The sequence below is a fragment of the Hibiscus syriacus genome, unplaced genomic scaffold (assembly GCF_006381635.1).
Source record: "Hibiscus syriacus cultivar Baekdansim isolate YM2019G1 unplaced genomic scaffold, ASM638163v2 tig00111366_pilon, whole genome shotgun sequence".
In the NCBI taxonomy this organism is placed as follows: domain Eukaryota; kingdom Viridiplantae; phylum Streptophyta; class Magnoliopsida; order Malvales; family Malvaceae; genus Hibiscus; species Hibiscus syriacus.
In genome coordinates, this window is record NW_024063071.1 from 2,161,555 (window position 1) to 2,175,763 (window position 14,209).

Sequence of the window (14,209 nt, forward strand, 5' to 3'; positions counted from 1 at the left end):
TAACTTGTTTATATATAATAGTATTTGTGTTAACTTACATTATTTATTGTCGCATATGGTATTAAGTCTTCCCAATCCAACAGACGTTTCCTCTTCCAGGAAATAGCCCTGGGAATATCATTTGAAGTTTTTATTGCATATGTCTTCATGGCGGGAAAGGCCTCTAATATCCAAATCTACAAACAATATAATAACAAACATTAGTAATTGTTAAATAATTAATTATAATTTTGAAAACATTATATAGAAATTCTTACCTTAAAGGCCCAAACAAAGCCTGACAAAGTGTATTTCGACCCATTGCCTCGCAAACTTTTGCAGTCATCAAAGGCAGACGACAACTTAGTCCAGGTAGCTTTCCATATATACGAACCCCACGGAAACAGATTCCATGCATTTAGGTCCTCTACCAATAATATTAGCTCATAAGGAATAGGTTGTCTGGCCTCTCTGCCTAAAAAGCCGGCATACAAAAGTAGTAGAAGGAATACTCGGACAACATCGACTTCATTCATCCGAGTAAAACCATCTTTCTTATTAAACAATTTCTTCATGTCGTCGACGTGTAAGTTTGGCTTCTCTATTGACTCATCAGGAAAAACCCTGGATAACCATGATGGGCGGGTGATATGACGAGTGTACCGGCCTACATCATCGTGTCCGAATCGTAGACCAGTGATTAAGCAGAACTCCTTCCGCCCAAAACAAGTATACGCCGGTGGAAAATGAAACCATATCTCTTCCTCACCACGTTGTATACTGTCGGGTAGATCGCTAGTGATGGTCTGAAGCCACAAATGGGTCAAATTAGCATCTCCACCCGGATGTTGTACTCTCAGCCATGGCCCGAAGCAGGTTTCCTCAAACAATTTTCTTTGTGCAGGTGAAAGCTTCGAAGCAATTGTAGTGGCTAGGCTAACTTTATTCCTTAATGTCAATGAAGCCGAAAAAAATTTCTACAAAAACTAAACATACCAAGTTAGATATACCAAAAACTACACTGTCAAGATATACCAAAAACAATAAACATAAATAGTAGTTTATTCTTGAAACTAAAATTTGCAACACTGTTTTGTCTTTTGGTTGAAATGAAAATCGCAACGAGATAATGAGAATCGCAACGCGGAAATGACTATCGCAACGAGAGAATCGCAACGCGAAATGACTATCGCGACGAGAGAATCGCAACGCGAAATCAAAATCACAACGCGAAATGAAAATCGCAATGCGATTTTGGTTTCGCGTTGCGATTCTCTCGTTGCGATAGTTATTTCCGCGTTGCGATTTTCATTCTCGAAACTATTCTTCTTCTGCATTACTTCAACCAAAAGATAAAACAAAGACAAATACTAACTTCACAGGCTAAACAGTTTAGCAGTATTGGCAGCAATCGAATGAATTTAATAAGAAATCTAAGTGAAATGGTTAATCTATTATTGAAATTACCAGTAAACTTATCATCAATCTCAATATGAAAAACCTAAAATAATGCAAAAATTTCAAAATAAAAAAAAAACTAACCCTCGGAGGTTGATTTTCCATTTCTGAATGATTGTGAGGGATTTTTGACTGTGAATGGTTGTGAGGGATTTCGTCGGCGATGGGGACGGAAATCTTCGGAGATGGGGACGGATTTCGCCGTAGAGAGTGAGAGATGGAGATGGGACTGAGTGTTGTGATTTTGGGTTTGAGGTTATGAGTTGCGATTACTGTGGACGGTTCAGTTTCCGATTTATTAAGAAAAAATTCATGTTTGGAATTTGAAAAAAAAAATACGCGTTAATACGAATGGCGCTATGTAAATCGCGTTGCGAAAGTCAGAATTACGTTGCGAAAGTCAGTATCTCGTTGCGATTTTGTATTATCGCATTGCGATAGTCAGTATCGCATTGCGATTTTCCCAATTCGCGTTGCGATTTACTTATTCGCATTGCGAATTGGGAAAATCGCAACGATACTGTAGACCATCGCAACGCGAAATGCAACGCGAATTTGCGATAATGGAGATCGCGTTGCGAATTAGCGATCGCATTGCGATTTTGTTGGTCATTTTGGCAAATCCGAAAAAAGTTGGTTAAAATCGTATATTATAAGGCATTTTTGGTCACTAAGGCGATTTTCTCTTTAAATAAATCTTAAGATAAAGTATACATATGAACCAGGGGCGAACCCAGGATAAAAATTCAGGGTTGCATAAAAAAATTATTATAAATTTTTTTTAGCGGTTGCACAATATTAAAGGTGACACTTGTATTAATTAAAAAAAAATAGAAAAAATTAACACTAAATAGACAATTGTGTTGCATATAATTTTTTTCTTATAAGAACTTAACTGAAATATGCTTAACTCCTCATATTGGAGAGGATGGTCCAAGAGAGAGTGACTCATTTCGTACCCTTAGAACACAACAAAGAAGTAATCCTTGGGGTCGGTTTCAAACGCCTTGTAGAAGCTGACAACATTAATATTCCTCACAATTTGAGGGATTGCCCGGGCTACCCCTGGGTCCACCCCTGATATGGACATTCACAATTATTGAAAGTTATAAAATGATTCATCAACTATAAATCGATGTTTTATTGAGTCCCTCACTTTTAAAAGTTACAAAATAGTCTCATGACTATTCATATGTTCTAAACTTATCATTCTTCGTGAAAAAAATTATGATTGTCTAAACTGGAGGTTAACTTACTAGGATATGATAAAAATTTGATCACAAAACTGTTTGAGTTGTATTTTATGGATCAAGTTTCTATTTACATTATGTCGTCGAGCCAGTGCTTGAAACAATATGTTATGGAGCCAGTACTTAAAAGCTACGATGATGTCAGTAGACATCATTAAAATATAATTTTATCATATTTCAATCAACAAATTAACGGCCAACTCAGATGGCTGTTAATTTTTAATAGAAAATGACAAGTTTGAAACATATAAATAATCATGTAATCATTTTATAACTTTTAATGGTCGATGAACTTAACACAATAATCTTACTACAGTCGAAGAATGATTTTATAATCCAAAGTACTAAATGAAATAATGTTATAGTCAAGAGACTATTTATATATTTTATCTTAAATCTTAATAATAATAAAAGAATATTATACTTTTTTCAAGATCCTAAATTTAAATAATCGTATCGTGCGTTATCAATGAGTTTATATAATAATACTTTATAAATTCGAAAGACAATTTAAAAAAACACACATGGATGCAAGGGCCAAATGTTGACATTGTGAGTTGTGCTTGTGCACTTTGGTTCCGTAGTCTACCTTGGTTTTTCTTAGGGTAAATTTTACGTATAATATCTTAATTATCATTTTTATTTTATTTTATTTTGATTACTTAATTATTTTTTTTAATTATGTATAATTTAATTTTTATTTTATTTTAGTCATATGTTACTAAAAAAATTAACGATTATATTAACATATCATTCTAAAATAATATTATATTATTATTAAAAAAAATAATGGAATACTACCTTACCAGTTTTGTTAATCGGATGAACTGAACAAAAGTGTACCCAACGTCCTCTTTTTAAAATCGATTAAAACCCGCAGTATAAACATGGTAAAATCCTGGACTAGAAAGTAAACATTGAGCTGATCTGTGAACTCACGTGCTGTGATTTTCACCGAGTGGGAAAAGGAGACCACAGACGTAGGCAGCCGAGCACCGGCAATTGAAATTTACAAAACCAATGGACCTCAAATCCCAAAGCTTTTGCTTTACAAACGTACTTCCCACTGCCGCCGCCCACTAACCACGTGCTGCTTCTTCGGACGACAAAAGAATCTCTGTTCCTCTGACCACTCCCCCTCCTACGATGGAAAATGAATATAATTTCGTGGATTTCGTATCGTATCCGATTTAATTAAGGTAGAAAGATGGATGTGGATTTAGAAAGTGGTATTCGTCACTGATAATGGGCGAGTGATGAGTTTAAGACCTTATCCGCCCTACATCCGCCCGCCCCACAGCCGCCAGTCCATTAAATACCCATTAAATTTTAAACCATATAAATTTAAGTATAAATTTAGAGTTTGTCATTTATGCGCGTCAAAGAACAAAATATTATGTATTTGTCATTTATGTTTCTAGGCTTTAATTATGTATTTTATTATGGTGTTTTATGTACTTTAAGATTTATGTTAATAATTAACTCAAATACTCATTGGTTTATTTTATTATGTTTTTTAATGGACGTGTTTGTTTTATGTTTGTTGTTTATGTATAACTTAAGATTGTTGTCAGATGGGTCTAATCGAATATGTTTCTAGTTGAGTAGTGAGTGTGAGGATGAATTTGAGAATGTACGTGCGTAGTCAGGTGTGGATTTGAAAAATTTTACCTATCATGAATGATGACGGATAATGAATTTAAAAATATTATGTGAATATAAAAATAAGGAGAGAATATTCGCACCCGACTCGTCCGTTTGTCATCTCTACCCTCCATTCAACCGCGTTTGACTTCAAACACACATTTACCACCCAAACACCAATTAACTACAGGTGTCCGCGTTTCCTCTCTCTTTTTGGCTGTCAAACAACGCCTTGTCACCTCTCCCCTCCCATTTTCCATTTTTCATTTCCATGTGCATGCTACTACTGCCTAACCCCCCATTTTCATCTCTAGGCTTTTCATTTGTTTTGTTTTCTTCTACGGAAATTGATCACCATGGCTTGTGCTGATATTGGGAACAGTAGTGATTGTCTTAATCGCTATTCTTTACGAGGAGAGGAGTTGACGAGGGCCGATCAATGCCAGGTGATTCCGGATATGATCGTTGGGAAAGCTGACGTGGCGGATAACGGAGTCAAAGTTATTGAGATGACAGTTGGGAAGTGCAGACGCGGAAGGCCGCCCAGAAATAAAGGGAAAGTCGATTCTTTATCGGCACCGCCGCCGCCTCCAAGGGCGAATCAGGATGAAGAAGAAGAAGATGTTTGCTTTATATGCTTTGATGGCGGGAGTCTCGTGCTTTGTGATCGCCGGTGAGTTTTGAAATTTTGCTGTTTTTATCGTCTTTTTTCTATTTCTGTTGTTTTGATGATTAGCAAATGGAAGAGAGTTTTAGCTAGCTGACCGATATCTAGAGATTGAGCTGACATTTTATGAACCTTTTGCACAATCCAGCTTATCTGAAATATCTGCTAAATATGGAATTTCAACGCCGATACGGCGATACCTATGCATGATATTTTTTTAATCATACCAATCATTCATATATCTCAATTCACGATCTTCTTCTTTTGTCTACATAAATTTGGTATAGTTTTTTAACCTTCTGTTTATTCTGGCTTATATATTCTCTCCTTGTTTTTCTTCCTTTTTTTCAATTTGTGTTCTTTATTATTGCAGATTATAGGCGATTTTCTCGATATATCACCGGTGGCCGGTAATATTATCGATCTAATATCGATCAGACTATATTTTCCGATCTAACACCCTTAGCAGTAAAACGCGCCCCCTGCACTGCGCTATACGATGATTTGACGTCACGTGGGGTATAGCGCGCCCCTGCATCGCGACGCGCTATACGGTGAACTGACGCCACGTGGGTATAGCGCAGCCCCTGCAACGCGCTATACGCCACGTAGGGGTATAGTGCGGATCAGGTACCGCGCTATACCTTTACTCCTGAATAATTTTATATAGCGCGCGGCAGGTACTGCGACATACCTTTACTCATAATTTTATATAGCGCGGGGCAGGTACCGCGTTTTGTATAACTTTCCTCGCTATAAATACCATTCTTCTTCGGTTAATTTCTCACATCTCTCCTCTCAACTTATAAATTAATACAATAATTTCGTCAACGAGTCAATAATTCTGGCAATCTTCTCATATTTTATTTAGAAGTTCGTGCCATTTTTCGTTATAAGGTAATTTTGTTATAAATTTTTTATTATATTTATTGTTTATTATGATTATTTGAAAAAAAATATTATACTAATTATTTTCAATTAATTTTTGTGTTTGTAAAATTAGAAAGAGAGAGAATACGTCGAAATAGTTTTGCGGTGCAAGTAATAATATTAAATTATATTATTTAATTTATTTACGTTGATGTGTAAAAATTTTATTGTGTTATATGTTCGTTCATATATAATTTATTAAATCAGGTTTGTTTCATTTATTATTTTTGCAGATATAATAGTGCCGCACTTTTAAACTCAAATAATGGCGCGACTTTCAGCTATTGTTTATTATGATGGTGAAATTCGAGAAGATAAAACCGACGTTGTTTTTGTATCAAATGAGCGTGTTAAAATATCATCAAGAGAAACATAACTCTTGAGGAGCTGATAATGAAGATTTCGAGGAAGATTCATGTTGGAAGTAGTAGAAGAGTGTCGTCGTTGCAATATAGATTTTCAACATCATTGTTGCCATTAACTTATACAGCGTTCGAACTTTCGAACAATGATGATGTTGAAATGATGGTTGAAGCTCAAAGTAATTATTCAGATGCCGCTATTGAGATGTATGCACATTTTGTTCAAGTGCATGCTGTTCGGGGTCAATCATTAAGCTTCCACTATGGGCTGACTGAACAAGTTGATCAAGTTGACAGCCCGACGACAGTAATGTATAATGATTTTAATGCCATAATGGGGAGACATTCATCCGCAACTCCTTACGATATGTACCGAGGTAGGTCGACGAACAATCCGTATGGCAACATCGCATCCAGTTCAAGTGGAAGACATTCATCTGCAAATCCCTTTGACCATAATATGGAGATGCCATCGACGCAACCATCTGTGCAGTTTCCATTTGACACGATGGCTTCAAGCTCTGGGGGGAGGCATTCGACTGCGAGTTTTTTCGATCTCAATGTCGATATGCCTTCCAGTTCAAGGGGAAGGCGTGCAAGTAGTAGGTTATTCTACCTAAATGTGGAGAGCATGGAAGAACCATCATCTCCACCAGAAGAACCGCTTCGTGAGCCTGGTGCGGATGGTGCTGAGACTGGACTATTCATTGACCCAGAATCACCGCAATTCAACTCCGTTGATGATGAAGTTCCAGGAAATATGGCACAAACTGACCCTCCTGCACACATGTATGAAGCTGATTATAGTGCAATGTACGAGCCAGAATTTGCGGATATGCCTCATCTCGGTGACTATGGGTATTACTCATCAATAAATAATGGTGAGTTATCTTTAGGCATGGAGTTTTCAAGCAAAGAAGAAGCGATGATGGCTATCAAAAATTATAATATCCGTAATTCTGTTCAGTCCAGAGCAGACCGCTCCACGACCGAAAAATATGTATGCTACTGTGCCCAGCGCGAAAACGGATGCAATTGGATGGTTCGCGTATCGAAGAAGAAGAGGAAAAACAACAGATGGGAACTAACAGTATACAACGGTCCTCACACATGTTGTGCTGGAGGGGTCAACCAATATCATCCCAACTTGGACTCTGAAGTGATATGCCAAGCCATCATTCCCATGGTCAAAGCAAGCTCTCATATAGCTGTTGCAGTGTTGATTTCATCTATACAATCGCAGTATGGGTACACTGTCTCCTATAAAAAAGATTGGTTCGCAAAACAAAATGCCATTGTCAAACTTCATGGCGAATGGGATGCATCTTACAACGAACTTCCAGGTTGGTTTAGGCTGGTGCGAACGTTGAATCCTGGGACAATTGTGGACTTCGAAACCTCTTATGCATACCATAATGATCGAGTTCTTTGCGATCGATGCCAATTCTACCGGGTTTTTTAGAGTTACCCACAGTGCGTTAATGCTGTCAAATACTGCAAGCCTGTGGTCCAGATCGATGGGATTTTCTTGTATGGAAAATACAAGCAAGTTTTATTATTAGCAGTTGTCCAAGATGGCAATCGCAACATTCTTCCAGTTGCTTTTGCTCTTGTCGAAAGAGAAGATAAAACTTCTTAGGCTTTTTTCCTCTGAAATTTACGGGCACATGTTATCACGAGGGAAAACATCTGTGTCATTTCAGATCGCAGAGATGGAATCAAAGCAGCAGTGGAGTCTTTGGGTCCAATGTGGCAACCACCCTTTGTCCAACATAGGTATTGTCTTCGACACATTGCCGCGAACTACCATGGAAGGTACAAGAAGAATGATGAGCGTCAATTAATTGTGCGTATGGGTAAGTGAAACTTAGCAAGTTTGTTTTCTTTCGATCGTTTTAATTTTGCAAAGACAGCAAGTTAGTAAGTTATATATTTTTTGATCAGGTTACAAACTACTTCCTCGAACGTTTGAATCAATGTTTTAAGAGTTGCGGGAGAAGAACGAGGAAGGATATGATTACATCAGCCTCATCGATAAAGAAATGTGGACGAACGCATATGATGATGGATATCGATATGGACACATGATGACCAACTTGGCAGAGGCAATCAATTCAACCTTAAAGGGTGCACGTCACTTACCAGTAGCGGCTTTGGTAAAGACTACATATTTTTGTTTTAGGGCTCTTTTTGCGAAGCTTGGGGGACAAGCTCAAACCTGGATGCAAGGTGATCATGTCTATCACCCTAAATTAGTTGCAGATCTACAGAAAAAAATTGTTGCATCAAATGGAATGTCTGTAACAAGCTTCTCTAGAAGGCATGAAATGTTTCGTGTCACAGAGTTGTCGCGACCTCTTCAAGGGATTGAAGCTGTGTCGTTAAGAGTAAATCTAAGGGACAGAACGTGCGACTGCGGGTTTTTTAAGCTCTGAAGTATCCATGCTCTCATGTGATAGCAGCTTGCTCGCATACACGTCAAGACTATAACCATTTTGTGGATCCCGTATACCTACTATCTGAAGCTTTTAAGGTATACGAATTTGAGTTTCCCCCTATAGGTAATGACAAAGACCCTGATGAGGTTCAAGATTAGCTTCCGATTGTACCAAATCCGAGTTTATTGAGGGAGCGTGGTCGTCCAAAATCTAATCGAATTCATTGCGATATGGATATTAGAGAAAGATCTAAACAAGACAGAAGATGTGGGCATTGTAGAAACCCAGGACACACTAGAAAAACATGTTCACTTTTGTTGTCATCAAGTAACAATTGATGAGGAAATGATGTATTTTATTATCAAATAATAATTCTTCTACTTTAATTTGCATTTACTTCGAGTTAATGTCATTTGATAATCACCGATGAAGATTAAAAAAACAAACACAATCATTAAATTTTAACAAGCTAATAACAATAAGTATTAAATGGTAAATGATAACCAAATTACAATAACTGATATTAAATGGTAATAAAAAAGCGAACTGAAATACATTAAAAAAGTCCAACAAATTTAACAAAATAAAGTAAGTATTATATGAGAAATAATAAAAAAATTACAATTTAACAAAATAAAGTAAATACAAATATAATAAAAACAAAATCTATCGATGCCTACGACGCGAATGTGTTCCGCAGGGCGGTGGCTGTCGGTCTCGAGGAGGATTTCTTCGTATCACTGGTTCTGACTCCTCGCTGTTATCATCATCACCATCTTCATCGTCGTCGTCGTCTTGCGTAGGTACATGAGGAACTGATGACGATGAAACACCTCCATAGAATAAGGACCCTGGAGGTGTATGACTGACTATCCCACCGGCCTGCGAAAACTGGGAAAACTCATAAAACCCAGACATCGCTGAGTGTGAAAACTGTTCAGGAGGCTGTGTCTGTACTGCGGCCATGGGTGATGAGGCTGGACCCGCCAAATATTCAGCATATGAACCCCAAGTCGGGTCTACAAACATAGACCCATGATAGCCTCCAGGAGGGGTCATCTGTGACGGTGGCGGTGGCGGAGTCATAAAACCAGGTGACGGCGGCGGCGGCGACATCTGGTAATGGAAAGGCGATGGCGGCATCATAATGGTTGCGGCATCATATATGGCTGCGGTGGCTGCTGGGAAAATCCTGCTGGTGCAGCTGAGGATGAACCGGATGCACCTCCTCTCTGTCTACGAGTCGGGGACGATGGTGCTGTGTCGGTGAACGTCTCTGTCGACGTCGTGGAAAGGTCTGCCCTCGTGCATCCTCGGGAAGTAGAAACGGTTTCCCGTTACTGTTGAACCACTCATAATAATCCTCAGCATACATCAAGAGGTCATCAAAAATGGGCTCTCTACGGGGAAGGCACCGATGTCGATCCTCTCACAACACGACCCACCCATGATGCCTAACCAGCCAATCTGTATCCGTCTTGCCGCGTCTGTCTAAGCTATGCAACTCGTCCATATTGCGAGGTGCTTCCGAAATTGGTTGAAAACACCAAACTGCGGGAGCACGCGATCAGTGGAGTGCCACTCGACGGTCGTATAACAGATCAGAGGGACCATCGTCATCGAAACATCTAATGGACCCCTCAACTCAGGTGGGATCACCGCCCTCACATCATCAGTAGAATATGACAACCATTCAAACTAAAACAAATAATATATAATTTTTATCAAAACAATAATCTAATTATATAACTATAATCTAAAATCGATTTTTAAACATTAAAATTCATACATGTATGCCAGCCTTCTGATTGATTAGCACCCTAATCTTTTCTAAATCATTAGGTAGCTCCTGATGAGTTTTCCTATCAGTAGACCACCTATTCAAGGGAAAAAATTTGTTATACGCTGTATAAAATTATTAATATACAAAATCAGTTTTATAATTACCTCAGAAGTAGTGGAAATACGAATGAGTTCTTCACAACGGGACATAAAAAGGGCAATCGATACCATGCCCAAGACTGCAGCAGCAGGAGACATCTGCCGATAGCATTACGCCTGTAGTCAGTGGCTCCACACATCTCCCTGTACAGCAAAGCCAAAACTGCCGAGCCCCAACTGAATGATCCGACGAGACGAAAGTCGCTAAAATGTCGCAACCACATGCAATGAACTAGATTACGCGATTTGTCCGGCATCAGCAACCCTCCTATCAGCTGCAGTATGCATGCTCGTGCATACATTTTAACCTCATCCTTAGAGGCGTCTGCGCTCAACTCCCGAAAATTGACATCTAACCAATTTAACGGTATCCTACCTCCGATAAAATTTTCCGGGACACATCCTAGACTATCCCGACACAAAGCAGTCCAAGAACCGGAAGCTATCCCCGATATCACATCTCCATCCACCGGAAGCCCCAGGTGCATAGAAACATCCTCAAGCGTGATCGTGCACTCTCCGCACGGAAAATGGAATGTGTGGTCTCCGGCCTCCACCGCTCTATTAAGGCAGAAATCAGGTCTGGCTCTATCTTACAGTGACCCTGATATCTACCTATGTAACCGAATCCAGCCTCTACTAAATACGGTAAGACACGGCTGAGTATCACTAACTTAAGATTCCTAATAAAAGGATCTAATACACGGTCATTCTCCTAAAAATAAATAATTACAAAAATTAATTCTTAATCTAATAATCATGCATTAAATGAATCAACTAATTATTAATAATAATTTAAATTAAATTAAAACGTTAAAATGTTACCGTATCAGCAAAGTGTCGAGATATTTAATTATTAATATAATAATCATGCATTAAATAAATAACTAAATATTACTAATAATTTAAATTAAATTAAAACGTTAAAATATTACCGTATCAGCAAAGTGTAGAGATATATGATTTCCATCCGAGCGAAGTAGATTGCCTTCCATTATATATTTGCAAAAGAATATTAGTAAAATATAAATAAAGTAAAAGCATAATAGTAAAAATATTATAAAATATACCTTAAAAAGAGAGTATTTGAGAGAAATTTAGAGAATTTGAGAGAATTTGGTGTGATAAAAGTGATTGAGGATGGGGGTATTTATAGGGAGGATAGAGACGTGATGGGTCGGTAATTAGGGGTATAGCGCGCCCCCTGCACCGCGCTATACCCCACGTGTCAGATATACATGTATAGCGCGCTGCAGGGGCCGCACTATACCCACGTGGCGGCAGCTCACCGTATAGCGCGGTGCAGGGGGCGCGCTATACCCCACGTGGCGCCAAATCATCGTATAGCGCGGTGCAGGGGTGCGCTTTACTACTAAGAGTGTTAGATCGGGAAATATAGTCTGACCGGTGCTAGATCGGTAATATTACCGGTCACCGGTGATATATCGGGAAAATCGCCCTGATTATATTGTATTTTATGGGTCAGAGGCTGTCGTAAGGCATACCATCCAGCTTGTATCAAAAGGGATGAGGCATTCTTTAAATCAAAGGCCAAATGGAACTGCGGTATGTTGCATTTTAGTTACTACTTGTAAATAATTGTCACATTCATTTAAGGTTTAATCAATTAACTGGTGCAACGTGCTGAAAGCCTGTGTTAGCGTTATCTAGATTCATGTTCCTCTTCGCTTGCTTTGCAGTTGGTTAACTGTTCTTCTGTTGTTCCGTTGACACACACGTTGAAAGGTAGCATTCCATGTCTGTCATGAGTTTGGGTTATTTGTTATTGTGTAGTTACTGGATTTATCTTGATTATGATATGGATCATACCATTAACATGTATCTGTTGTTCCGTTGACACACACATGTTGAAAGGTAGCATTCCATGTCTGTCATGAGTTTGGGTTATTTGCTGTTGTGTAGTTACTGGATTTATCTTAATTATGATATGGTATCATACCATTAACATGTATCTGTTGTTCCGTTGACACACACATGTTGAAAGCTAGCATTCCATGTCTGTCATGAGTTTGGATTATTTGTTATTGTGTAGTTACTGGATTTATCTTAATTATGATATGGTATCATACCATTAACATGTATCTCTTGAATGGTGGCTTCTCGTGTCGGTCATTGACTCTAAACCCCAGTCTACTAAGAACAAACAGTCTCTTTCTTCGAGTTCTCTTCATCAAGATTTGGATCCTAGTTGGAGTACAGCCTCTAGTCTAGATGGTAATGGACCCTTGTGTTCTGAAGTAGCTGGTGAATGGGGTGGGTATTCCCCAACCCCAGTGAAACTTTCTGTGGAGGAATGGGATTCAGATCTTGTGCTCGAGTCTTCTTTGAAACAAACTAGCTTGGGAAGTGATCATGCTGCTATTCCAAGTTCAGGAAGTGGCCAATTGGCACATTCTTCTCTCACAAATCCTGCAGAAAATGCAGCTGGTTGGGATTCAATTATTCCTGACCCCAATGAGTATTCTTTTGGTGATGAATCAGTTTCTGATCTCTTGGCTGAAGTCAAAGCGATAGTCTCTTAATGGCGTGACTTCACCTACATCAAATTTACTTTTCGAGGGAGTGTTGGCTTAAGGTGCTGAACCTGATTGTTTTAGCCCTGCACTTAATCCAGGAAAAAGGGATGCTTTGTGCTCCACAAAGGATCTACGAATGTCATCTGAGTCGACCGTGACCAATGAGACAATCGAGGCTTCTGATTGTGAAGTTCTTGATGCTCAGAAGAGTTCTGGCAGGCATTCTTCCACGAGTTCTGAAAACGATGTCTCAGTTAACCAATATGAAGCTGGTTCAGGCATGCTGCTTCCTGCACCAGCAGTAACAACTTGGGACATGACCGCTATAGATACTACTTGGAGAGCTGGTCGAGAATCTACGACAATCAACTGGGAAGCCATTCAGGGAAATTTAAGTTTCAATTTGGGAGGCACAGGTCAAGGAGCTAGAAACTTCAGTTGGGGAGCCGGTCAGGGAACCTTCCAGTACAATGGAAGCATCAACTTAAGCACTTATTGGGGAAGCCAACAGTAGGGCCTTGATTTTCAGGGAAGAGATTTGAGTTCTAGTAGGGGTGTGTCCTCGATGCATAGGCACTCGACCTATGATGTTCCTACTCTAAACGGAGTTGGTTCTTTCAGACCTCCGCCCAAAGGGCAACAGGTTTGTAAACTTTATGAAAGGGGAGATTGCAAGAAGGGAGCATCCTGTAGCTATTGGCACCCTAGATAAGGTAACCACAGCAATTGTGTGCATTTTGACTGTTAGTTTGTTCGCCAAAGTTTTAAACGTAAGCTGTAACAGTAGTGTATCATTCATTATTCAATATGGGTATATAACAATCCATATTATATCTGTACTATGATATCAACAAATAAAATAAGGATTATTATTTTATATTAATATTGTGTAATTTATTTTATACATGTCTAGTTTAATCTTAAATATAATATGAGTGCTCATTCGGTTAATTTGGTTAGTGATCAAATTAATTGAAATTTTTTAACTATTAATTGAATCAAT

General features: G+C 38.7%; 1 protein-coding gene across 1 annotated transcript; it reads left to right on the forward strand.

Annotated features, from left to right (window-relative positions):
• The first annotated feature begins 4,668 nt into the window (after positions 1-4,668).
• LOC120159388 (zinc finger CCCH domain-containing protein 44-like) lies at positions 4,669-12,278 on the forward strand. Its single transcript, XM_039169981.1, has 2 exons — positions 4,669-5,004; positions 12,156-12,278. The coding sequence occupies exons 1-2, from the start codon at positions 4,688-4,690 to the stop codon at positions 12,262-12,264; spliced, it is 426 nt and encodes a 141-aa protein (XP_039025912.1). The 5' UTR covers positions 4,669-4,687; the 3' UTR covers positions 12,265-12,278.
• The last annotated feature ends 1,931 nt before the right edge of the window (positions 12,279-14,209 follow it).